General features: G+C 40.7%; 1 protein-coding gene across 1 annotated transcript in view; it reads left to right on the plus strand.

Moving 5' to 3' along the window:
• BRWD3 (bromodomain and WD repeat domain containing 3) overlaps positions 1 to 27,349 on the plus strand; it is a 105,964-nt gene that overhangs the window by 54,310 nt on the left and 24,305 nt on the right. Inside the window, exons 19-36 of the mRNA XM_006264396.4 lie at positions 1,810 to 1,993; positions 2,741 to 2,834; positions 4,453 to 4,602; positions 6,238 to 6,314; positions 8,653 to 8,830; positions 10,570 to 10,686; positions 11,180 to 11,287; positions 13,476 to 13,600; positions 13,840 to 13,922; positions 14,793 to 14,904; positions 17,116 to 17,177; positions 17,281 to 17,436; positions 17,995 to 18,115; positions 18,872 to 18,997; positions 19,086 to 19,167; positions 22,999 to 23,055; positions 23,813 to 23,953; positions 24,566 to 24,718. Coding sequence (XP_006264458.2) covers positions 1,810 to 1,993; positions 2,741 to 2,834; positions 4,453 to 4,602; positions 6,238 to 6,314; positions 8,653 to 8,830; positions 10,570 to 10,686; positions 11,180 to 11,287; positions 13,476 to 13,600; positions 13,840 to 13,922; positions 14,793 to 14,904; positions 17,116 to 17,177; positions 17,281 to 17,436; positions 17,995 to 18,115; positions 18,872 to 18,997; positions 19,086 to 19,167; positions 22,999 to 23,055; positions 23,813 to 23,953; positions 24,566 to 24,718 — 2,126 coding nt within the window. The remainder of the gene's footprint in view (positions 1 to 1,809; positions 1,994 to 2,740; positions 2,835 to 4,452; positions 4,603 to 6,237; positions 6,315 to 8,652; positions 8,831 to 10,569; positions 10,687 to 11,179; positions 11,288 to 13,475; positions 13,601 to 13,839; positions 13,923 to 14,792; positions 14,905 to 17,115; positions 17,178 to 17,280; positions 17,437 to 17,994; positions 18,116 to 18,871; positions 18,998 to 19,085; positions 19,168 to 22,998; positions 23,056 to 23,812; positions 23,954 to 24,565; positions 24,719 to 27,349) is intronic.

Consider the following 27,349-nt stretch of genomic DNA (forward strand, 5'->3'; position numbering starts at 1 on the left):
GGTGAAAGAAAAGAACACCTCATTTCACCTCAATCTAAATCAGTGGTGCCAAACCTAAAGGCCTAGATACTGGACCCAGCCTATTTGATCTCACTGGTCCTTGTGGCATTTCAAATTTGCTGAGTGCAAGCTTGACTTAAAGAAGAAAAAAAACCCTTAGTCCATATGGTTGTGAATAGGGAAGTATTACGGTTCGGATTTGGCTGATTCGGAGAACAGTGATTTGATTTGGAGATTTGGATTAGTGTCCTGAATTGATTCAGCTGAATCGGCTTTTAAGATTCAGCGCTGATTCGGAGAGATTTGGTGATTTGGATAGGCTGGGGAGAGGCAGGCACAGCTGGACAGCCGCAGGTCTTTCCGCGGCTCCTCTGGCTGTGCCTGCCTTTCCCTGAGCGAGGGGAGCCTTGGGAGAAGACCCCATGGCTGCCCTGCCTGGCCCCATCCCCTGCCCAGCCCCAGCCTAGTCCTGGCACTTAAAAAAAAAAAAAAAAAAGCCAAAAAGCCTCATACTCACTGGCTGCAGGAGTGATGATTGGGGCCTCTGGGCACTTGTGGGAGAGCCCCCCTGCGCAGCGCCAAGTAGTGGGGGGCAGTGGGGATTGCCCTTTCCCTGCTTGGCACCTGCGTGGCAGCTGCCTCATGGCATGGGTGCAGCGCAGCTCAGCAGGGCGCCACCTGCTGCCTGGGAGCTGGGGGTGCTGGGGCTGAGTGGTGCCAGGCTCCCTTCAGCTGACTGCTGGAGCCGCCCCAGCTCCCAGACAGTGCATGGTGCCCTGCTGAGCTGTGCTGCTTGTGCACAGTACGTTAGCTGTCATGCAGGTGCCAGGCGGGGATGGGGCAATGATCCAATGATCTCCATTGCCCCCCTCTGCCCCACACTTGGTGGCAGCTACATTTATTCATAAAACACTGATACTCAACCTTGGCATTTAGCTGTAGAAAGAAACCATTAGTCTGTCACAATTCCACTGATATTATCTACTTATATACTGTTATGTTGACATTAAGGTAGAAGTACTTCTGGTCCGCTTCTGGGTCCGCTGCTGAGCGTACGGGGGACCCCACTCTGCACTTCTTCAGCTTGGTGATTGGCTGTAGGGGAACCCCAGGTACCCCCCCAGACCCAGTAGGCATTAGTTGCCGAGCCAGGGGCCAGAGGGGGGGTCCCCCACTGAGCGAGCTGGGGACAACCCTGTGCTCCTATCGGACACTGCATCTGCCCCACCATCTCAGCGATCACGAGCAACATGGAAAAAACATACAAATCTGTGTCTACATCTGAATCTCTCCGAATTGATTTGGAAGGTTCTGATTCGATTCGGAGAGATTTAGGGGTCTCATGATTCGATTCAGATTTGGAGATTTGGCTGCTGAATCTCTGCCAAATCTAATCAGTGACTGAAGCTTTGCACAGCCCTAATAAATAAGTGTTCTTAAAGCCCAACCCCAATGATCTCCATATCAGGACAAAAAAATTCTCACCTAATAAAAAGGGAACGCCGCCACCCGCCCCGCCCCCCCCCCCCCACACACACATTTTTCCAAGCAAACAATCCTATGTGATTTGGTTGCCTGTGATAGTAGAGTATTGGACTCCATTGTAAGAGGCCATTTCTAGTCAGGTGTTTGCTTTCAGTTCATCAGTAATTGAAAAAACTGACTGCTCATTCCTGGGACAATTCAATGATGTTGTTCCCTTTGCAGAGGGCTGCGAAGAAACATTCTGCCCAGCTGTGAATTTTGAATTCTAGGTTTTATTTAAATAGTTATGGAAATAGAGGGAAACTGTTTATTTTTCTGTTTTAGCTCTCAGAAGTCCAAGTTTGGATGTAGCATCTCCACCAAATGTTGGTCTCAGACGGAGTGGTCAGATTGAGGGAGTCCGGCAAATGCATCATAATGCTCCTCGAAGTCAGATGGCCACAGAGAGAGATCTCATGGCCTGGAGCAGAAGAGTGGTGGTGAATGAGCTGCCTCCAGGGGTTAGCAGGTAAAATAAAGCCAAAAGTGCTGAATTTCAGTGGGAACCAACTTTGCAGTACAGGCATGAGGACAGACGCCATTTATTTTTTCTTTGTTCTTTATGCATCTGTTAGCTGCTATTAATTTGGAATCAACTATACAAACATTACAGTGAAACTAATAAACAGTACCTCTTTATAATCTAGTTAAGTTTATAATGTTAATGCTAATGTTCCCTGTATTGCCCAGCATTCTTGCAAAAAGAAAAATAAATCCTGTGGCATTTAGGTGATTACTGCAATTCTTTACATTTTTTAGGAATTGGTTTCTCAATTTTTTCAGATATTAAGATTAGGATTACATTCTGTTTTGAAAGAATAGTTAAATTCTCCCATGCCAGTTCAGATCTCTCTCTCTCTTCCCATATTGTAGCCAGTTGTATTTAGACTTTTCTCTCTTCCTGAAAGGCTCTAACATTTTGTGGGGGGTCAGGCAGGTATTCTCCCTCCCTCCCACAAAACATATTTTATTTTTATCATAATTTCTCAATGCCATTAACAAAGCATAGTTGATTATCCAGCTTGCCCCTTCTTAGAAAGAAAATGATGCCAGAAGAGGTTTTTCACTAATAAAAAATAGAAGTGATATCTGAGTACCATTAGTAGGATGTAGATGTATTTGGCAAGTAAGCAAAAAGCATTCTAACATGCAGTAACTAGACTGTCAATCTGTTTGGTGCAAATAAAATTAATGTTTGTTTCCCGTGTGCACTTAGGGTTCAGGAAGAATGCCGAGCTGCCAAAGGTGAAATAGAAATTGGTCTGTACAGTGTTGAAAAGAAGAGAAAGCCATCTCACACCTCACAAAGGGTATGTAAATTTCTCTAGAAGCGGAAACATAAGCATAGAGACCAGGTTTAGCACTAGACAGAATCCCATGGCAATTTTGCTAGATGTGTTAGGGCCCCTCTTCACATGCAGGTAAAGGCATGATGGGATCTCATGCATGATCCACATAATCAGTGTGGCATGGCAGGAGCTATGATCATGATGTAGGATCATGAATTGGGTCCCATCATACCTTACTGCTGGTACCTGATCCTGGGCTCCCCTTGCGCTGGCAAGAAGCAAGTTCCTATGGCTGGGAGCTCTTTCAGCTGATAGGGCTTCTAGTCACAGGGGTGCCATATGCACTCCTGTGGCTGGGAGACTGCAGCTGATGTGATCTCCCAGGCAAGGGGGTGCCCCACACACCCCTGGAGCTGGGTGATCATAGCAATTTCAGTCTCCCAGCTACTGGGAACGTGGAGCACCCCCATGGCTGGGAACCTTGTCAGCTGATGGGGCTCCCAGCTGTGAGGGTATGTGCTTTCTGCCTGGGAGCCAGCATCAACTGAGAGCTTCTAGGCTTGTAAGTGCATATGGGCCCCCGCAGCTGGAGCTGCAGTCAGGTGATGGGGCTCCTAGCGAAGCTGGCACTGGCTACATGCGCAAATTAAAGCTGGATAGAAATTGTCTATAAAAGTATTACACATTTTCCAGCAATAATTTTATAACTGGTTGGACATTTTTAAGGTGCCATAGTTAATTTGCAGGTAGCCAGTCTAAAGTAATTGTGCAATTAATCAGGTAATTGTGTAATGCACATAATGTGTAAAGAGGGCCTTAAAATAATAGAGTTTATGGTACTTAAGAGCTCCAATCTTGCTAATTGCTATTCCATTCTTAATTTGGTGCATGTTGCAGTATAATTTGTTAGTAACTCTATAAAGCATCCTTAGTGGGAGGGTGGATGTGCTTTAAGTGAGCAAATTAAAAAACTGGAAATATCATTGTTAACCAAAATCTTGGTCCCACAACATGTGAATGGATTCCTGCACCCACAAAGAACCTAATTTTCTTTAGAGTGGCTCTTCATGAGTGAAAAGCAGTCTGTCTTATGGCCCTTCTGTGGATTAGAGTTTTAGAATATTTTCAAGTTCATAATAAAGAAATGAATATTTTAGTAAGGAAGTATTCAGAATGTGCTTTTATGCCAGGACACAATGTCTGAACTGGTACCGTAAAGTGTAGAAACTGAGAGACTGTGTGAAAGTATGCTTCATTCAAATCGTATTTGGCATGCATGGACACATTTTCATTTGTGGTACTTTTACATGTACAATTAAGGGGTTATATAAGAGTACTGAGGGAACTGCACAATCCTCAGAATGATGAAATTCTCTGGCATATCAGAGGAAACAGAAGTTTGGCAAGAAGATGGTATTTTTACATGATTAATTTTCAGGGTAAAATAGGTTCTTTAAAATGAGAGAATTTCTTCCGTCCTTTCCCTCCTGCTAAATGTTCCAATAGCAGAGTAAATTAAGAATGGCTTAATTCCAGTTTTTCTGCAAGTCGGACAGTGTACAGTCCTTTTTAATAAGGTGTTCTTTTGAGCTACATGTTTAACTACTAAAATATCTAATATTTTTTCCCTGTATACAAGAATGATTATCAGCCTGGCAGTGGACGATCCCTGAGAAGAAACCAACGCAAACGCCAGCATACCTACCAAACACGCTCCACCATAGAACACAATCAGCAAGGAGCAAGCCAGAATGCACGTGTGCGGGAAGACTCAGAAAGCTCCTCTGAGGTCTGAAATCCCCAGTGATTCTTTCAAGAAGTTCCTTGTTCATAGATAGTGTGGTCTAACAACAGATGTTCTCAAAACAATATTACCATTAAGACTCAGGTTTTTCCCTTTATGAAAAATAATTTAATTCATCTGGTCTATAGGACTTGTGCCATTATTTTAACAAGCTGGTCTGGGAAGGAGATGAACCATTTATTTCAGTGCCAGTACAGTTCTGAAGATGGTAGAAATATAAAAATAAAAAAAATCAAATCTAATTTAAAACAGATTGTTTCTTGGATGACACTCACTAAAAAAATGTGAAGTGTTTGTAGTTTAATGTACCTGGTCTGAATGCTACTTCTGTTTTCTTATATTTGTCTTCCTGGGATCTCACAGAACTGAAGGTTTTCATATTGCACATATATTTGGGACGTACATGAACCCATGCTAATTATTAACGTCTGTTCAGCAACTTTCAAAGGTGCTGTGATTTGGAGTACGTGGCTGATATTGGCAAGAGAAGGATTTAAGGTATCCCAGATGAAATAACATCCTCTCCTTAAGAGAAGGAAAACATAAAAAAAAAAAAAAAGAAGAGCTGAACACTTAGGCCAACTTTACACATGCTTGGGGGGGTGCAGAGGAGGGGGACAGGAGGGGGGAGGCACTTTAATTATAGCAGCTCTGAGAGCCACTCTAATTAAAGCACCCGCAGCTCCATGTGTATTCAGTGTCCCGGAGCTTCAAAATGGCAGCTAAACTAAAGCTCTTGTGACGCGGAGGCTGCTGGAGCGTGCTAATTAGCACATTCCAGCAGACTCAGTTCATAGTCTGCTCCACCATGTGCTAACTGGCACATGTGAGAGCAGACATCTGGGACATGTATAGGTGCCCTGAATCACGTTGTGCAAACTCTGTATGTTCACTACTTTCTCCACCTCTGCGTTATTGCTAAAATGATCCTTAAAAAGTCATACCATAGCTATTATAACTCTGAGATCAGAAAAAAGCATTAGTTTTACATGAATTATGTGGTCAAACTACATAATAATAGCAAGACAAGATTCTTTGGCTGAATCTGGTATCTTTTATTAGACCAACTTAAATAGTTGGAAAACAATTATTAAGCTTGCTTTCACTTTGCAAGCTTAATAATTGTTTTCCAACTATTTAAGTTGGTCTAATAAAAGATATCAGATTCACCCAAAGAACCTTGTCTGCCTGTGTCCTTAGACCAACACAGCTACAAACTACACCCCTATAATAATAGCAAGATATTTCAAGTATGAGAGACGCATACAATTGTATTATGCTTTAAAAAGCCTTATTATTTTTCTGTTCTAACTTCTGAAGCCCTTCCTTGTGCCATTGTATATACATATATTTGTTGTAGGAACTGCTTGCTTGGCATTTCATAAGTCTCTTTTAGTAACATGACCCATTACAGCTTGTGTGTATCACGCAAAAATTGGTCTAATTTGTTTCTGCTTAGCCTAGTCTCTTACAGTAAGTAAAAATGAGGGGGGGAAATGTGGCTTCAAAGTCATTCTGAAGAGACCACTTTTTTCTCCAATACTCAAGTTTCTGGGTGATTGCTAAACAGTATTTACTGCTGCAGTAGTAAAGTTAAATACTCTTCTGTCTTTAATACAGGAAGATGAGACAGTTGGTACAAGTGATGCCTCCTTGGATGATCCCGTGGCTACATGGCAAAGTGAAAGCAGTTCCAGGTAGTTTTATGATGCTTATAATGTTTCTTCTTTATTGTCTGTGATTATGTAGTCTTTCAAAGGCTTTAACATCACGGCTGATATTACTGGAAGCATGACTACAATTTCAGAAGTAGGGTTCATTCATCTCTTATTGCATTCTAACGTGTCCACATTTCTTCCCCTTTCAAGGCAATAAGGCAGTGAATCACACCTTATGTCATAGTCTTAAATACCCTAGATAAGCTAAGCAGTGAAGTCTACAAGTACTTCAGTGGATATAATATTTGTTTGTGCATCTTTGACCACGAAATATAGTAGTGAACTGATCATGTGTAGTCAATCTGTTTACAAGGGCATGTGTCTTTGTAAGATGGCATGAAAAACCTGTAAGCTTGCTTTTTCTTTTTTCTCTGGAGATTCTATCCCCCTCCCTCTGGCATCTTGTATACAGTTTTTCTTTGGATTAGGAAATATTTTGAAATACCATGTTTTCTTGCACACAACATATATCCCTTTCCCAAAAAAAGAGCTGCTCAAAATTGGAGTGCACATTATGTGTGAGAAATATGATAAGAGCATTTTCTGTCACTCTAGGTGAACCGAGGAATAAAATGCATCTTTCCATGGAGTAGAACAGTGACCCCACTTGGCTCCCTAGTTGCTGTTACTCCATTCCTTATTATAAGGAAAGATCTTCTTTTCTTCATTTTGCCTCTCTGAAGTTTATTCCAAGGCGTGTTGTATACAAGAAAACACAGCAGCTCAGATGTCAAAATTCTGCTAATTTTTGAGTCCGCTTCCCAGACCCATAAATATTAGCTTGATTTGAATAGGAATATTGATACAAGATCGGTGCAGTTAGCTGGCATGCCCAAAACTGATAGCTGTGTGATATTAATTTGTTGGCATTTTTTTTGCACACAATTTAATCTTTTTTTCTTTTTTTCAAATAATTTGAGTTTCTGTGTCTGGAGGAGATGAGCTATTATTAAATACAGCATATATATCATTTTGATGTAAGGAAGTCAAGACTGTATACTTTTAAAGACTCAGCTGCTGTTAATCAACATTTTTACACAGTTTATAGTAATAAATCTGTTAAGAGATGTGAAATTATGAAGGCAATAAAGTCTGTCCATGCAGTCTTCCACAAACAGCTGAGATCATTACAATGAAACGACACTTTGTTTGGTTATATTTGCAGCTGAAATAGTATACTGAAATGTTTAAACCAGGGGTGTCAAAGATATGGCCTGTGAGCCAGATCCAGTCCATGAATCTTGGACCAGCACCACACACTGCATGTAGCAGATACTGGCCGCAGCCCAGTGTGCTGCATGTGGTGCACGGAGCCAGTCTGGTGCGCTGCCTGCAGCAGATCAGCCCTGAACGCTGACACTTGGGCCAGGTCAGGTTCACAGACTATTTTCCATGCCAGAATGCAGGGCTGGGCTGGCATGGGTGCCCCTGCAGCATGCACCCTGTGCTGATCCTATGTGCCACGTGCAGTGAGAGCCCTGAACTGAGACTGGCAAATGCTGCTGCATTCAGTGCATGGGGCTGGACCTGGCACGCAGCACAGACAACTGATCTGGGACTCATGCTGCTTACTAGGTCACATTGGACTGGCCCTGCGTGTTGGCTTGGGCCAGTCCAGCCCAAATGGGTGGGGCAGTCTGTGGGTCTAATTGGGTACACAGACCAGGCCCCTAGAGCTGGATGATTTGATGCCCCTGCTTTAAACTATGCACCATTTAGGTCAGTGATTCTCAACTGCAGTATTGCTTGAACCTGCTACAGTCCCCTCACTGGCTGGCCCACCTTTGAGAAGGCAAATACTCTCCTCTCTCTGTCCTGCACCTGCCCCAGCTACTCAGCAGTACTTGCAGTTGCAGCTCTGGGGACTGCTGCTCCTGCTGTTGACCTTCCCATGCCCTCCAGCAGCCCCTGTGGTGGCTACCCCCACACTCCCAGTAGTGTGCTCTGCTGCAGACAGGAGGGCACACATGGTAAGAGGGGCTGAGGATCTGGATTATCACTGATGTGTAAGACCCTGCAAGAACAGCTTTGGCAGCCAGGGCTGCCCTTGCCCTCTCCTGTACAAACTGGGGCTAGCAGTGGAAAGAGCAAGGCATGGCAAGATGAGATCCTGGATCAGCTGAATTAGTGGTTCATAACCTTTTTGGCCTCAAGGCACTCCTCCATTTCCATACTGCTCTGATCCTGCAAAAGCTGCTTTATATGGCCAAAGGAATTTCTCTGCAAGGAGCAATTTACAATATTGGGCCTTAATGATATGTAAAAGACAAGGTTTCTGCATCCTTTTCTTCAGTTATTTACTTTTTCTTACTTACAGTGATTCATCAAGTGAATATTCTGACTGGACAGCAGATGCTGGAATTAATCTTCAGCCTCCAAAAAGACAAACCAGACAGGCAGCTCGGAAAATTTGTAGCAGCTCTGATGATGAAAATATCAAGGAGTCTAAAGGAGTGGAAGAGAAAAGGAAGAAACCCAAACAGCCTAGAAAAAAGGTAAACAAGCCCTTTCTTTCCTCTCCCCTCTTCCTCCCATGATGATCTTTCTGGCTCTGTGGGTTTAAATATTTCATAAAATGGTTATGTTTTCAAAGTAAATTCCAGTAACAAGTATACAAAAGAAAGAAGCCTGGGAGATAACACAATAATTACAATTCATTTGAAAGCAGAGTGAGATTTTAAGCATTTAATTTTCTTATGCTATTGTGGCCATGTGTAAGCATTACATATGTCATGGGAGAGAAGCCTCTTTCTCAGCACAGACAGAGAGCTGTACAAACCTTTAAGACATTTCTTATGGAAGAGAACTGGCTTTTCTGCAAAAAGTTAGATCTTGTACCTATGAGAAGTAGTTTCCTTCTCCCAATCTAAATTGAAAGCCTGTACATTTCTCTTGGGTGAGGAGAACACGTGATACCCCAGAGTTCTCTGCTTTCCCTCCAAGAAAGAGGGGTGGGGAGAGAGAATACCAGTTCCCTGGTAACCTGCTTAGGAATCAGCTGTCCCCGTGGGGTCCCTGTTCTGAAAAATTAAACACTTTTTTGCCAATCAGCTGATTGGCATCAGAGGGGTGCATTTTTCTCCAGCATGAACACTCCTTGCTGTGGCAGAATGTCCGCACCTTTGTCCTATGCTGTTCCACACTTTCCAGCAGCTGCCAACTACCACTTGAAAACCTGCCCTCTTCCCAAGCAGAGGAAAGGATAGGCTGTCAATGTAATGGGCTTCCCTAAGGGCAGGGGTGGCCCAGGGAGCCAACCCTCTAGTGCTCCCTGGCTGGAGAGCTTGCCTATGAAGCTGTCCAGCCATGAAGCTGGAATGTGTGTGCATTCTAGCTCTTGGTCTGTTTTTCTACTGGTAAGAATTTCTTACCAGTAGAAATGAACATCTGTACAAGGCCTGTAATGTAGATATGCTAGTTTTGGTAAATCTGTGTTCTTTTGAATTAGGATGTTGCAGAGTCATCTCTTTTCAAAGGGTTTAATGAGGGGGAACATGATATTTACTTCAATGAACCAGGTTTGACACCTTTCTGAATAACTGGGCCATGTGATAGTTCTTTTGTCTGAAAAGTTCCTTGGTTAGTACAGGAAGTATTTTGAAGAATGAAGTGAGCAGGGCAGGAACTTTTGCTCAGCAGTCTTTACTTGTCCAATGTTCCTTGGAGCCATTACCAGCTAGAGTTAAGACAGAGTACTCCTTAATCTGTTTTAATTTGTACTGGGGGCCAGTTCATTTCCCAGTCAGCCCAAAGATTTGGATAGGCGGTAGGAATGATAACTTGATATTGCTGATAGAAGACAAAAATGGCTCTAAACTGAGGATTTTCCAGATTGCTATTTTAAGGATAGTTTTACATAAATCTTTGAGTGAAGTGGTAGAAAAGAAATGTGAGATTAGCATCCACCTAGACTTTTTCTGGCAAACAAAGGAGTGGCTGTAAAGCAGTTATATTAGTTCCCTATTTTTACCTTTACCTTCAAGGGTTTTCTTTTTTTTCAAGCAGATGTTTAACATGTTTTTAAGCTTTTATATGCATATTCAAAATCTGAGTTTCTTCCTTAGGCTGCCATTATACTGGTTAGTGAGAAACAAAGATGTCAACCTTTAAAACATAAAATAAGTTATTTCAGAATTTTCTCTGGTCTTAATATTTAATTAATTCTCCTTTGTAAGGAGTAACTTATATTATGCTCATACATAACTCTTCTGTTCTAAATTGAATGGAATTTAAGAAACCAAGTGGATTACTCTCGATGGAAGGTGAACCCAGTGAAGAGTGGCTTGCCCCCCAGTGGATTTTGGATACCATACCCCGTCGTTCACCCTTCGTCCCACAGATGGGAGATGAGGTATTTTTGTAGCATCCTTTGTGTTCCTAGTTATGTCAGATTTAAAACTGTTGCAAAATAAAACCATTAAATCAGGGAGTTAGTTATAGTGAGCCACGTTCAAAATAGCCCATGTTCTGTTTTTGCAGAAAATGAATACACTACTGCTAGTGCTCCTTTTTCTACACACATAGCTCCTATTAACAGCCTGTTAACGTTTTGGATCTCAAGGGGAAAATAAATCATTCTTCCCCCTTCCCTGCCTGCGTACATCTACATGTGTGCATATGGGTGATTTCCCCTTATGATTCCAATTTCAAAAGTCCATGTCTGTCACTTTCTTGGATGCCTAAATAGAGCTTGTGCTGTTAAAAATCGGCAAGAGGAGTTTTTCAACATCTTTGAAACTATCCTGTGGAGTTTAAAAGGGATGATATTTGAAATGTTTATGGAAATTTTTATAATAGGAATTAACTCCAAGATTAGCGTGCAATACATTGTTTTTTCTTTTAAGATCATATACTTTAGGCAAGGCCATGAAGCTTATGTGCGGGCAGTAAGGAAGGCCAAAATCTACAGTATTAACATGCAAAAGCAGCCATGGAACAAAATGGAACTCAGGGTAAGTTAACCAAATCTGTAAATTACTGTAATAATTACTACTGTAGCAGAAAGCCCCCTTTTCCTCTAATGTAGCAGAAAGCCCCCTTTTCCTCTTGCCTGCATTTGCCCTCCCCTCTTTGGATATGTTTCTCTTTTTCTACCTTTTCTTCCTTCCTCTCTCTTTCACTTTAAGATAAGGAATTGTATTTTAAAATGTGTGTGTGTGCATTTTATATCTCCCCTTGTAGTTTGGTATTTTTATCTATTTGTGTGCCATGGCATTTGTAGCTTATATTTTATACTCCTCACCTTTCAGCTAAATGTGTTTTAGTAAGTTATTCATTGTAACATTGTTAACAAAGGCAGGAATCAAACTGCCCTTCACAGTATCAGGCTGGCCCCTGAAAGAGCGAGTGAATCAGTGATTGAATGTGTAACATGATTGATGTGTAACATGGAAGCAGGCAGCAATTAGCACCTGGAAGCTGCAGATCAACCAACGGAAGAACTCAATAGAAGACAGTGTAACAACCGGGAAATCTCTATACCTCACTGATCAAGGGCTAGAAGCCCTGGCCTGACTTAATCAACACCAGAGACCAACTTTTGGGCTGAATATCTCCAGATCGACCACTCCCAGAGCCCTATTCTAAATTCATCAACGGACTCCTAAACCTGCACGTACATGCGGACGACCCCTGGGGCTGACAGATGCTGTCCAGTAGCCACCGGGGGGGGGGGGGGGGGGGGGAGTCCCACGAGGGTCAATGACCCCTGGATTGGGCAAACCAGAAAGCTGGGGAGTCAGCAAAGTCTGCCAAGGACAGATAAAAGGCAGTGAAAAGTGACCCTCAGTGGCGCCCTCTTGATCTCCAACTCGACCAGACCTGTCCAGCCAGAAGGACCAGCCGGCGACCCCCTTCTGGAAGATAACACCACACTGAAAGAAGCCTCAACGACAGACTCCAGCGCTTGTAGGATAGGTATACCTGACTCTGTAGCCTGCTACTGTGTGTGTGTGTATGTGTGTGCATGTGTGTGTGTGTGGACCAGCCCCAAGGTTTATGATTACAGTGTTTCAATCCGCCTAATGAACTAGAATTTTAAGGATCCCGAGTTGGACATTTGTAGCCAACACTACATTAAAAGAAAATTTAAAATTAAAAGCAATGAGAAAGAAAAATGTTTTAAATGTTCATTAGCAAATGTTACAGTTGTAAAGACTTCCTTGTTTATAAAAGATACTAGCAATTAAGTCACTGATAGTAGGAACTTAGAAGGAAGTTGAAATAAATTCACTAGTGTGTTGTCTTCCCTAACAGAAGTGGATGTTGCTAATTTCAAATGTTACCATGGGTAAAAACAGATGGATTTCTCTGCACAAAGCTGAGGATATTACAAATGTACAGGCTTAGTGTCCCACTCTAAGTACCTGAAAAGTATCTGAGAGAACACTTTTTCCAGGGACAATCCCAGCTAATACAAATTAGTTGCCATTCAAACTGCATATGTAGGTGATGGAACAATGAATTGTTTGATGTAGGTCAAAGCCAAGGACAATCGGACTGGAATGGGATATCTGTTTTTACCCCTTCTCTTGAATTCAATCCTATTGAACTAGCTGTGCTTAAGAACATGTCAGTTCTTACAATTAGTCACTAGTTTCAAAACTGGATAGTAACAAATAAGCATCCAGTTTTGCAGATACTTTAAAACCTATACAGTGCCCCACAAAAACAATAGAGCTGCTTACATAGGTAAAGCTAGTTTTCCTAAGTTTTTGCAATTTGTTGTTTTTCTACAACTATTTTATAATATAAAATTATCTTACCTAACAATGATTCAGTTACTGGAGTTGTGTAGTTTTACTGTTTTTTGTAGTGATTGTTTTTTTCTTTTTTTCCTGTCCTTGCATTTTGCCATAAATTGTTGCATTAACTGTAGCACAGATCTTAATCCATGGCATTGTCTCATTTTATTGCTGCTCTTCCATAAATTCTTATCAAAAGACAGAGAAAAATGAAAAAATGAATCTGATATGTAGCCGTAACCACAATTTTGAATGATCTATCTTTCTCTTTATGGGAAATAAAATCCTGTTACTATTATAAGTACTTACTGATTCTAGCAACAGTAAAATCTTGTTAACTTATATGATTATTTTTTATAAAATAAGAAAAATCTTGCCTTACACTGTGTTGAATTAGGAACAAGAATTTGTGAAGACTGTAGGAATTAAATATGAAGTTGGGCCTCCAACGCTCTGCTGCTTGAAGCTTGCATTTCTAGATCCAATCACAGGAAAAATGACTGGAGAATCTTTTTCCATTAAGTGAGTAACTGACTGGCTAAAGTATTTCCTGAAAAAAGCAGAATGTTCTTACAGATAGTCTAGACATGCATTTTTTTCTAATTTTGCAATAGACTTCATCATGTACAGATTCATCATTGCTGCAAAGAACTTGAAATAGTATCTTTAAAACTAAAAAGTTTGCCTACATACTCCTATTACATCCATGTCCATTGCAAATCACTTCATTTAGGAGTAATTTATATGCCTATTTTTAATAGGTACCATGATATGCCAGATGTTATTGACTTCCTTGTGCTGCATCAATTTTACAATGAAGCCAAAGAAAGGAACTGGCGGATTGGTAAGTATTGTTTTGCTTCCTCCATGTGTTGTTTGAGCTGCATCCAGTATTTATACATGACATAATTCAATCTCAAAATGCATTCTATTTGCCCACATTTAATGAGAAAAAAGTACTTGTTACTGGTTGTTTAATTTTTAAATGTACCGCTTCCCTTTCAGGCAGTTTTCTCATAATGTAAAATAGTCCAGGATGATTGTACATTTTTTTAACTTTTAGTTTCAACTGCCTGATGAAAAGCTTTATGAGATGCTACTCTGTCACTTACACAGTTATGAGTTAAAAATGCCAGCTTATCTTGATAAATAGGTGTATGCCATAACCAACAATATTTAGATGCTCTGTTGATAGGAGCCGTAGAAATACCTAGACAGAAGATTGGTCTAGCTTTTGTAGAGCCAGACCGGTCTATAGCAGTGCACTGGTAAGATGACATGTTGGTCTCTATTGAATGATGCAAACAGCACTGAATTATATTTTGCCTCTGGTAGATGTTGAACCTTGTAGCATTATGGTGACTGTTGGAAGTACTTGAGATACTCAGTGGTAAGGTGAGTGACCCAATGGCAGTAGTGCAAGGGAGAGAGCGATTTCAGAAGAGAAAATAGATAAGTCCAGGATGAGCAGAGGAATTTACTGCTGGATTGTGGTATGATGTTAGGAAGAATGTGCTGTCAGTCACCAGAAAAGTGAAGTTCCCTAGGGGGTTTTTGGTTCCTGTTTATAGATTCTCTACTATGGTATAAGAATCTGTGACTTTACTTAGAGATGCATATTTTTGTGAATTATACATATACTTTAACTTTTTAATAAGACATTGATTATCATTTGTATTACTCTCTATTGCTAAGTTTCACATTTTTATTACAGGGGATAGGTTTCGCAGTATAATAGATGATGCTTGGTGGTTTGGAACTGTGGAGAGTCAGCAGCCTTTCCAGGCAGAATATCCTGATAGTTCCTTCCAGTGCTACTGTGTTCAGTAAGGATTCTTATAGTAGTTGTATATATCAGCGTGGGTCTATTTTTATGCGTGTTTACATATATCCTTACATTACGTATGGTGGAGGGGGAGAGAACTCTGTTCTTTACATAAAGGAACAGCCCATCTTTCTCTGTTATCTACCTAATCGTCAAACTTTAATAATGTGATGGATTGCAGTGCAGGGAATAGATTTTTCTAAATGAAATTTGATATTAGTTAGTGATAGACAATTGCACTGAGGTCCTTGTTTTTTATTTATGAGAATTGCCATACTAAATTGGACCAGTGATCTGCTTAATCCCACATCATGTTTTTGGCAGTGGTCAGCACCCTGGGAGAACCCCTCTGGTGGTCAGATATGAAATAACCTTATACACTGGGGAGTTTTCTCCCCTGTCCTTGCTAGTGTATGTCAGACTTTGAAGCATAAAGCTTTTTTATTTTATTTTACTAAAACCGTCTAATGTAACTGAATCTATTTTCATTTGAAGGCAGATTTTTTCCACCCCCCACCAACTCCCTCCCCCAAATTGTAGTCTGCTGTGGCCCAAATTATTTTTGGGCAGTGAGTTCCACAGTTTAATTGTATGTGTTTAAGGTTTTTGTTTTGCTTTCTGTCATTTTTAGCTTGAATTCTTTTTGAGTTTAACTGAATGTCCTCACTCTTCTCAAGCTGTTCTATCTGTAGCTCATCCATTTTTTTTATGTGGGAATATCCCATATTTATTAGTCTCTTCTCTAAAGAATCCCCTTCGTTGCAATTGCTTCTGAAATGGAAGTCTTTCCATGCTGCTGATCATTGTCCTCACCTGTTTCTGGACCCCTTTTATTTCTGCTCTTTCTTGAGAAGGGGTACCAGAATTGAACCCAATATTCCAGGTGAGGGAGTTCATATGACATGACTATATTTTCAGTATTATTGTTCAGTACATGTTTTGTGCATAGTATTTTGTTTGCCTGGTTTTTTTAAATGCTCATTGCACGTACAGCAAATGAGACTCTATTTTTAAAGATACAGATTAATGTACATTTAAAAGAATCAGTAGAAGTTCTCCTACCCATTGCTGTGTTCAGTGTTGCCTTTAAAATGAATAATTATCGCTAATTTAAAAACCTGCATTGTTTTTTAATAGCTGAGATTTATCCCTCAAAATACATTACCCCTTGCATTTGTCAACACTGAATTCATTTGAATGTGCTGCCCATTTGTCCAGTTCTGTTGAATCATTCTAGAGTTCTTTGCAGTTTTTTTTGTTTTGTTTTCAGTTAATACAGTTTTGAGTCAACTGAGTTACCCACTTTATATACTTTATTTCTAGATCATGGCTAAATATATTTTTGAATATACCAGTTCAAATAATAGTTTTTTGAGCCACCTGTCAGGTCATTTTTGCCTTGTTGAAAAACAAGCATATCTTTCTACATTTCTTTTTTTGTTAGCCAGTTGTCAAATAAATCAGGATTTTGCTTTGTTTCATGACAGCATACTTTCTTTAATTGCTTCTTGTAAAGGATTTTTTGACAGATAAGTAAAATAAACTTTTTTTTCCTTTCTACTCTTGCTGAATAACTCAATGTGTGCTGCTTGTTTAGAGAGTCATAGTTTCTTATGTAGTGAAGCTGTTCAGGTTTCTCTATTTCATTTTTGTGACGCTAGCCACAATGGCATGGAAGCACTAAAGGGACCGTCAAACGTGACCTATGCCTTCTTATATTCTAACTTTTTCTGATTTGTTTATGCAAAAACTCTTTTAAAAGTAATAAGCTATCTCTCAGTTGTGTTAGTGCTTACAAAAACATTCTCAATTTTTTGTTTAGAAATTACTTTGCCTTAGAATAAATCTCCAAAACACTAGGTTTTATTAACTTTATACAATTTGAGGCAACACATTACAAAGATGTGATCAGTAGGACCCATACACAAACCCTTACTTATACTACCCAAAGCTTTAGGGAACCTAAGACCCTGTTTGATGACCCAGGCCCACCTCTTATACGTTTATGAAAAGGTCACGCTACTGCTGTACTCCTAGTTTCTTGAGAGAAATTGTATAACCCATTGCTCTTTCAATGAACCTTAGTGCCTGTCCCAAGTATTGCACTGTAATTTCTTATCCAGCTAATCTTGTCCCAATCAAGGAGATTTGAAAAATAAATATTCCAGTGTATGTGTCTGAATGTAATATCTTTTTTTATTTATTTAAATAGCTGGGACAATAATGAAAGAGAGAGGATGAGTCCTTGGGACATGGAACCAATTCCAGAAGGAAGTAATTATGCTTTTGAATTCAATTATAGCTTCCATATCTGTACAGATTCTAGAAGTTTGGCACTTGTAGCTCACTGTTTTTTAACTCTTTACATTTCATGTAGCTGCTTATCCAGAAGAGATCGGTGCTGGAGTTCCTGTGACCCCAGAAGAACTAACAGCTCTGCTGTACAAACCCCAAGAAGGAGAATGGGGAGCCCATTCCAGAGATGAAGAATGTGAACGAGTTATTCGGGGGATTGGTCAACTGCTTTCCCTTGGTATGTTGGGCAGAAAAGAAGCTATGGCACTTTGAGGAGGAGAATTGCCTTAAGAAAATAATTGTAAATAGCTTTTCTTATTCTATAAGGTACCTTCCAAAGGTACGTATCTGTTTCTAGTGCTTGATCGTGCTCCCTTTACAGTTAGTAATAATGCCTTATTAACTTGAGTGGGAGCAGATTCTAGTGATTAATGAATAAAATTCTTTTGGGCAAATAATTAAGCTAATCTCAGTTTTTTTAATTGTTATTTAAATACTATTAACTCAGAAGGAAACTGATTTACAGTTTTGATAGTGGGCTCCTATGCTGCTATGTTTTTGTGAGATGTTGTTTTTCAGCAGTAATGGAGGGCTTAAATGCAGTTTTTAACAAAAAATGCGTTTTGAAATGCAGGGAAAATTATATTCATCCCATAGGCATTCAGAACGGTTCATTGACCAGATTTTCTGTTGCTTCAATCATTAATTATTGTTGAATTTCCTTTTATGAGAATACAGATCTAACTCTCATGATGTATGAAGCCTCATCTATGGGTTTTTTTCCTCTTGTTTTTAGAAATTGCTAACCCCTTTGCTGTTCCAGTGGATCTTAGTGCCTATCCCATGTATTGCACTGTAGTTGCTTATCCAACTGACCTCAACACAATCAGGAAGAGACTTGAAAACAGATTTTATAGGTCAGTTTGATTATTGGTTTCTAATTTTATGTTTACTATGCATTGTGTTTATATATTCCTTTTTAAAACTGGAATGATCTGCTTAGTTCCATGAGTTGCCACCCAATAGATAACTCCAGTGAATACTATAATTGTAATGTAGTAAATCCCTTCAACATGTGGATAGTATAAGAAACTCTGTACAGCATCTTTGAAGTGTAAGTCTTGATAAACAAAATTTCTCTTTTGATCAGAAGCCGAAAAGTAGATTTCTGAATCTTGACTGCTTCCTCCAGCTAAGAGTTTGTACTGTTCTCTCTTCCTGCGAATATGAGAGAGAGGGTGGATTGACTTAACCACCTCTCTTCTGCTTTTGTGCCAGATTCTTTGTCTTCTGTACAGCAAGCACAAGTGATTTAGTATTATTGCATTGAAACCTGTAGCATCTCAGTTTTTATGATCTATGTAGGGATAGCCATGGAATGCTTCCTTTTCTAGCACCTGGTGCTTTCCCTGAGAGAACAAAAATTTATCAATTTTCCATTCCAGGAATGGGATCACTTAGTGAGTTCCTTTGCTGTGCTTGTTTCTACTGTGTGTTCTATACCAACCTGGCTGAATCTTTAGGTAGCAAAGGACCAACTAGATGGAGGCCTAGTGCCTTACCATATGAGGTAACCTGCCTTTTACTGGAGCTAGGCTAACAGGGGCTTCTTCTTTTCTAGCTAAGTTTCATAGACACAGAAGGAAAGCTAACATAATATTTTCCCTTTTCAGGAGAATCTCAGCGTTGATGTGGGAGGTACGATACATTGAACACAATGCTAGGACTTTCAATGAGCCAGATAGTCCTATAGTTAAAGCAGCCAAAATTGTAACAGATGTCTTATTACGCTTTATTGGGTGAGCACTTTTTGTTTCTTTATAGTCCGATATTTCTGAGTTTCAAAAAAAATTCTCAAGTTAATTTTGAATTTTCCTTTTTCCAAAGGGATCAGAGTTGTACTGATATATTGGAAATATATAACAAAGTGAAAGCAGAAGACCTAAGCAGTACAGATGAAGAGGAGGAGGTAAGAGCAGTAATATAATCACCAGAACTTAATGTACTCTACTCAGTGGCTGGAGGGAATGAGTAAAGAGTTTAGTAGGTATTTTTAAGTATCACTTTGGCTTTTGATGCAAGATTGTTTATGATATGAAGTGGTATGGCAAGTATTGGGCAATACACTCTTCTCATTTAGTAAAACATTATTTGAAGCTGGTTGGTCATTGGATTTTATCTGATTGCATGAAGTTTTATTCTCATAGAGACAGGAAATGCTAATGAGAAGGAAGAGGAGGGAATAAAATGGATACTTGTAATATTACATTGTTCATATTTGCAGTCTTCCCAACCTTCAAAGTGGCACCATAATGGATTTTGTTCACTTCCTGGATTGGCTAATAAAATTGCTTCAGGGTTAAAAATTATTTCCCTTTTTATCCTTTCTAAAAAGTGCAGTTTCTAAGACTATTGTATATGGGTGCATCGATAAAGATTTTCTTGCCCAGTGCTGATAGCCAATGATTAACCAAGTATATTAACCGATGCTGATCCGATTAACCTATATTTAGTAATAGGGCACGGCATTTTTAACTACTGACATAAATAAAACCTTTTTTTTGTTTGCTCTGTTTGCATTTAACACTCACTCACTCACTCACTCACTCACTCACTCACTCACTCACTCACTCACTCACTCACTCACTCACTCACTCACTCACTCCTGCCTGCTCTGGCCCTCAATGAGGAAGGTACTGACCACCTTTTCCCCATACATTTCACTCCCTTGCCCATAGCTCCTACCTGCAGCCCTGCTCTCCATGCTGCCATCCTGGGCGGGTAGGGTGCGGCCTCTTGTGCATCAATGGTGCTGAGCACGTTTGGAGCCCCCAGAGCATGCCATTGTCTCAGTACTGGCAGGCCCCACGAAGACACTTTTGCAAAGGTGCCTGACAGAATGGAGTGTCACTTGCGCAGCGCCTTGTCCTATCTGCACACAGCCCAAGATCTTCATGGCAGCCCTGGCTCTTGGGCCCTTGCTGCACTTGCAATCTTGCCATGGCAGTGGTGGCAGCAGCAGGAGCTGGTAATAGGGGTGCACCGATAGAGATTCTGGGAGCTGATACCGATAGCCCATTTCTAAGGACCATATTGGTCCACCTGCCCCCCTCCCTCCCTTACTGTGAGGGGTGTTGATCTGCCTCCCCCACATCCCTTCCCTCCCCTTCCACCACAATGGACTTAACAGCTGCACACAGCTCTCCATGCTGCTGGGCTCTGCTCCTCGCTGCCTGCGTGCTGCAGGCAACCAATATATCAGTGCACCCCTAATATTGTAATTGTTTTCACATCTTTGAATGAAAACGGATTGCTATCTGAGTGTCTGTAACAAATGAAGACAAGGTTCCTTGGGTGAATTTGATATCTTTTATTAGACCAACCCAAATGGTTGGAGAATAGTTATTAAGCAAGCTTTCGGGTTCAAAAACCCTTCGTCAGGCTAAGGAAGCTTCAGCAGTTGCTGTGTGCTCTTCCTGGATGGAATGAAAAGTAAACAAGCCAGGGGCTGGGCTGGGCTGGGCTGGGCTGGGCTGGGGAGTCAGTTGCCAGGCAGATTGTAATGTATCTAAAATCCAATGTCTATGTTTAGTCCCTGATCTCTAGTATCCAGCAGGTTGATGAAATGGAGCTCATAGGCTTGTCTCTGGGAAGTGTTGTGTAAGTTTCCCTTGAGGATCAGGACTAGCCACCATGGACGTTACCAGCCTATACACCAACATCCCACACCAGGATGGCATCCATGCCTGCCTTACATATCTACAGGAACAAGATTACAACCCAGAATACAGACCCAAAGATATCACTGAGCTTATACACTTCATCCTCACACGCAACAATTTCACTTTTAATAATCAACACTTCCTCCAGATGATGGGAACAGCTATGGGCACTAAAATGGCCCCACAGTATGCCAACCTTTTTTATGAGCCACCTGGAAGAAGACTTCCTCAAGAACTGCACCATCAAACCCTTGCTGTACTTACGATATATCGATGACATCTTCATCATTTGGAGTGAGAACCGGGAATCTCTGAGTTCCACCAGAAATTCAACAATCACCATCCCTCCATCCGACTTTCTTTAGAATACTCCAACACCAACATCCCCTTTTTAGACACAAGGATCAGTATCCAGAAGGGTAAAATACAGACCACAGTATACAAGAAACCCACAGACCAGCATACATATCTGCACAGAACCAGCAATCACCCGAAACACACCAAAAAAGCTGTGATATACAGCCAAGCCCTCAGATACCACCGCATCTGTACTGAAGAACACCCGGGATTGCCACCTCACCAATCTAAAAAAGGCTTTCACCCAGCAAGGACACTCCTCCAGAGAGGTAGATCGCACGTTTGAAAGAGCCACCTGGATACCACGTGAAGAACTGCTGCAGTACAGAAGAAAAACACCCACAAATTGCACACCGCTGGTTATGACGTATCACCCATCCCTTGAACCTGTATGGAAAATCCTCAAAAAATTGCAACCCATATTAGAAAAAGACCCTATTCTTAAAAAGATCTTCCCAGAGCTACCCATCCTAGCCTTCAAACAAACACCGAACCTCGCCAACCTCATCACCAGAAGCAAACTTCCTCAACCCCAGAACACACCAAAAGGATCCAGACCGTGCCAGGACAAGAAATGCAAAACCTGCCAACACATCTCCACCACCCCCACTATTACTACACCCCACAACAGAGCCATCAGCATCCCAGGATCTTACAGCTGCACCTCCAGGAATGTAGTATACCTCATCCAATGCACCAAATGCCCTGATGGAAGATATGTAGGAGAGACCAGACAACAACTGCGCACCAGAATGAACGCACACCGGAAATCCATCAAAGACAGAAACACCCAATTACCGGTGGGGGCACATTTCTCACAGGAGGGCCACTCTCTCTCCAGTCTCTCAGTCCTGATCCTCAAGGGAAATTTACACAACACATCCCAGAGACAAGCCTATGAGCTCCATTTCATCAACCTGCTGGATACTAGAGATCAGGGACTAAACATAGACATTGGATTTTTGATACATTACAATCTGCCTGGCAACTGACTCCCCAGCCCAGCCCAGCCCCTGGCTTCTTTACTTTTCATTCCATCCAGGAAGAGCACGGAGCAACTGCTGCAGCGTCCTTAGCCTGACGAAGGGTTTTTGAACCCGAAAGCTTGCTTAATAACTATTCTCCAACCATTTGGGTTGGTCTAATAAAAGATATCAAATTCACCCAAGGAACCTTGTCTGCCTATGTCCTTAGACCAACACGGCTACAACCTAAACCCCTGTAACAAATTAATAAACTTCACACATCATTCACAGCTTTTTATAATAGGACAGAATACATGCAGTAACATAACTCCATGTGAAGGAAACACAAGATTTGTTTTTAGTCTTGCCTTAATCGTTGTTGCAGTGAACTGAAATTTAATACTTCCTGCAGGGGGAAACCCCCAGTGTCCAAACAGAGCCCATATTAACTTCCGAGGTACTTCACGTATTGTTATCTTAGATCCCAAACCTGCAAGGTTTAGGTTTGTGTGTCCAAACTGTAATTTCTTAATACTAAAATTAAGAAAATCAGTACCCCTTTAATGCCAAATTTAGGGTTCTCTGTGCTCTTTTATGACCTCATGAACACCTTTTGAAATACAAGAAACAGAGTTTCATGAATTGGTCTAAGGAAAGTGTGACCCTCAAGTAACACTTAGCTGTTTTGTTTTAATTTTGCTTTAATTCTACATGCTGTCGCTTGTGATTGAATGTAATCATTACCCTTTCCTATAGGTGGCAGAAGTAGATGTAGATTCAGATGCTCCTGGAACCTCCTCTGGGAAAAGACGAGTGAGTAAATAATTTCTGTAGGGTTTATTTTATTTATGAGGAAGGATGTGAAATGGTACTCGGAATTAACTACACTTTTTTAGGTCTTGAAAGGCTTAGCTGTACACATACTGCAGTCACTGGGACTGTCTGAATGCATTACATTAAACATGCAGAATCAGGTCTTCATTTTGGTATGGAAAGTAATGAGATTGCTCAGTAGTTGTTACTCTCCTGATTCTTGGGCATCTATAACAGAGTATTAATCCAGTTTTCTGTCTCCTTGTGTTTCGTCAGTCAGAAGATGATGAAAGTGGACAAAAATAGAAATGTTTTACTATATAAATATATGGTTTCTGTACTAATGGCCAGAAGAGGTTGTTCATATTAATCTTAACTATTAATGCTTACTCATTAATTATCATGGGAAGCACTGTAAATATCTCTTAAGATGACAAGGCATTCTGGTGTTTCTGAAAAAAAAAAAAAAAAAAAAAGCTCTGACCCAGCCCTCCTGTACATGAAGTTATGTATGGGTTAAAGTTTGAGCACATTATTAGAACAAAGAATATATTTACATTATATTTTATACTCCATACTGCTGTACTGTAAACAGTGTTCTGTTTATTTTTTTAATATTTTAAATTATGGACTTAAGTTTTGAAGTATGACTTGAGCAAAATGGATAGCAATTTTAGGCCAAAGCCAATAGGGAAATCTATATATTCTAAAAGGTAATGAAATAAAGCTTTTGTTTTGTTTCCTTTAAAATCTTCAGGTAAGACGGCCAGTAAAAAGGCAACGTGTCAAAGCAAGCCCTGATGCTTGGAAAGAGCAATGCAAGCAGTTGTTAAGCTTAATTTATGAACGTGAAGACTCTGAGCCTTTTAGGCAGCCAGTTGATCTCTTCTCCTATCCCGTAAGTGTACTTCTTATTTCTATAACTTAAAAAGAGTTCTTAGTGTAATATTTCAGTCATAAGAATTCATATTCACCACATTGCTGGACATGTCACTGAACTTTGATTTCCCAGTCAATCTGTCTTCTTTCACAAACAAATGTATTTGCTCTGAAAAAGTAAAAGAATAATAGCCTGGGATTGAGTCTAGGGTCAGTACAGAGTGGAAATATGACCTGTCCCCCAATAATGCTCTGCCACTGTACTTCAGTCTTGCTTCATACCTTTGTACTGTCCTTAATCCCAGTTTCTTAAGTGAAAACTGCAAGAGACATCCTATTAGTGGTGCTGAGTGCAGAGGATGTGGATTAACCTGTTAAACTCATTTGCAGCTGTGATGAAATATGAACTCTAGAGCCTGTAAGTGTAACTCTTATAGCTAGAAAATTAAAATTAAGTAAAAAAAAATAGAAGCTGTAGAATAGTCTGATTATTAGAGGGTTAGGGTAATTTGAGAGGAAAGTGACTAAATGGGGTTGAATTAAAATAGGTAATATTTACTTATCGTTCGTTCCTATCAATTGACTATAACTGCACCTATTGTTAATATATTTTTTAACATTATTCTCTTAGGACTACCGAGATATTGTAGACACTCCTATGGACTTCAGCACTGTGAAAGAAACTTTGGAAGCTGGAAATTATACGAGTCCTCTGGAATTTTACAAGGATATTCGCTTAATATTCTGCAATTCAAAAGCTTACACTCCAAATAAAAAGTCACGGGTAAGTGATACAGATTTTGTCCTTCTTTGAGTGATTCTATATGCTGTGGGTGTGCATGCACCTCAGACACTCAGTAGGAGACGTTTTGCCATAACAGCATGGTTCACAATAGCCCCAAACCTTCCTTAAGTTTTGCATCAAAGAGCAAGAGGGCAGTGCATGCTTCCTGCTCTTTGGTTCTTCTCAGCCAACTCAGCACCTGACATAGCACTTAACATCAGCTTGTGTTTACAGCCAACAAGCTTGCTTGAAGCCTTTCTTAGAAACACTTCTTTCCATTGTTTTTCTCTCTGCAGTTATTTCAGTTGAAGTTTAGCACCCTTTTGAGTATCCCCAACCCTGTTTATTTTTTACTGTGCCACAAGTACCCCCACTTGTAGATGGGTATGTGGTAGTAAACATTTTCCTTCAAGTAATTGTAGATGCTGTTGATACTGCCTTTGACATCCATGGCTACAGCTGTTATTTTGAGACATTGATTGGTTTTTCCTAAGTAGGTCCAAATATACCATGGAGAAACCTCATATTGGAGGGCTCAGAGCTGTTTATCATGAACTCTTATCAGGTGCTTCACATATAAAAGGATTTCAGGGACAGTTTTTGTTCCCTTGGAATTTATCTGCCAAGTCCCAAGATGAAACTGGAATATTAGCTGTATTCTATCCATAAGCATTCTTAACATTCCTCCTCTACTTCTCTTGTCCTCGTGTGTCAATCTTCAGAACTGTCCAGAAAGCATCAGTAATTCCGTAAGTACCAGTATTCCTCAGTTTCATTGGCTGTCTCGCCGCATATTTCAGATAGTAAGACTGGACCAAATGATCTTATCTGCTCCTCTCTTCCCTTCAACAACCACCTGGCTGCCTTCCATTTGCGTAGATCCAAATTGTTACATCAGACTTTTTAGTTCTGGATATTGTCATGACTGGATATACTGTTTGGTTTGCTACCTACGCCAAATGCTCCTTCTCTGTCCTTTTTCTTAAAGACCCTTCTCACAAAACTTTGCTACAGCAGACAGTAGTCTCTGGTAACCTTCAGGGCAGTAGAAGTATTCCTGCATCTCGGAGGACATAGATTCTCTAATGGTTACTTCCTGGTTCCAAAAGACAAAGGACATTTCATCTTGGATGTAAGAAAGCTCAGTGCCTTCATTTGCAGGCTCATGTTCAAGGTGGCCTAGTGACCATCCGGAAGATAGTTTGTTGACTTACAGGATGCTTATTTCCATATTGCCATTAGACCCTTGCATAGAAAATATTTCTGGACCTCTACCAGTACAGTGTCCTCTTTGGCCTTTTGATAGTCCCACTTCACTACAGTTCTCTTGGCTGCAGCCACATACCTCAGGAGTCATTGTCTAACCCTATCTGGATGACTGACTTGTGTGACCCTAAAAACCACAATGTAGCTCTTCTGTACTCTGGGTCTGTCGATTATTACAAGTCCAGTCTGATTCCTGGGCAGAGCCTTGAATTCAAAGGAGCCATAAGAAATGGCCCTACTTCCCCCAAGAATGTTTCCAGTCCTTACAAGAGCTAAACTTGATCTTAGCCCACAAGAAGCTGGCTGAGAGCTGCCCCATGATGACAGTAAAAAATGACTCTAAATTCTTGGTCCCATGACTACCAGTTTCTTTTGTTGGTTTTTTTGAGGTTTTTTTTGGAGGGGGTGGGGTTGACACTGCATGCCAGATTTCACCAGGGATAGCTGCAAATTGGAGATTCCTACATTTCTGGGAATTGTGGATGAGAGACAACACCATAGTAATGTTTTATATTAGCAGTCAGGGTAGAGGGAGATCTGCCCTCCTGCGAAGAAAAGAAATCCTGTGGTCCTGGTACATCTTTGCATCATATACACTTGTCTTCAGTGAACCTTTCAGGTCTTCAGAATACCAAGCTAGACAATCTTATCAGATCTGTCTGACTACACCATTAGTAGATCAGGGCTTGGTTTTCTGGCCCATCCTTGCTGACTTGTTTGCGTAGGATGTTAACAGGAAGTGCTAGTCCTTCTGCTACAAGTAAAGCCTCTGTACATTCTGCTTGTTTGGTGCTTTCCTTGTCTTCTGATCCAGAGGCCACCTGTATGGCTTCCTCCCTATACTTCCGATCCCATAAGATTAGGTGAGACAGAACTCAGTGTGAAGAATTCTGGTAATCCCCATATGACTGAGATAATTTTGACATAAGTACTCTCAGATAAAGGATAGAGGGAGCTTGCTTCACCCAGACCTTCATGTACAGTCTAGGTGCTGGATGACTCTAAAGCAAAGGGCTCTGCCTGAGTAAGGAACATCATTATTCACAGCAAAAATGACTTCACTAGATGTGAGCTGTGGTTCTGAAGTTCAGCACTGAGGTCTTTGTGCTAGCCAGGCTACATGCTTATCATATTGTGGCTGAAAAGGACGTACTAGTTTCTTTCATACAAGAAGTGCATAAGCAGGACATCTGAGATCTCTGGCTTTCAGCTTGCTGATTTGACACTGAGTCAACACCACAGGTTTGCTTCCTTGTGTTAAGTCACAGGTGTCAGTCTTTAAGACAGCAGCTTCATCTGATCTTAGAATACACTGGGTCCTTGCGGTTTTTTCTGCACTTCCTGTTCTCATCAGAGAGTTGTCTC

The sequence above is a fragment of the Alligator mississippiensis genome, chromosome 8, assembly GCF_030867095.1.
Source record: "Alligator mississippiensis isolate rAllMis1 chromosome 8, rAllMis1, whole genome shotgun sequence".
In the NCBI taxonomy this organism is placed as follows: Eukaryota; Metazoa; Chordata; order Crocodylia; family Alligatoridae; genus Alligator; species Alligator mississippiensis.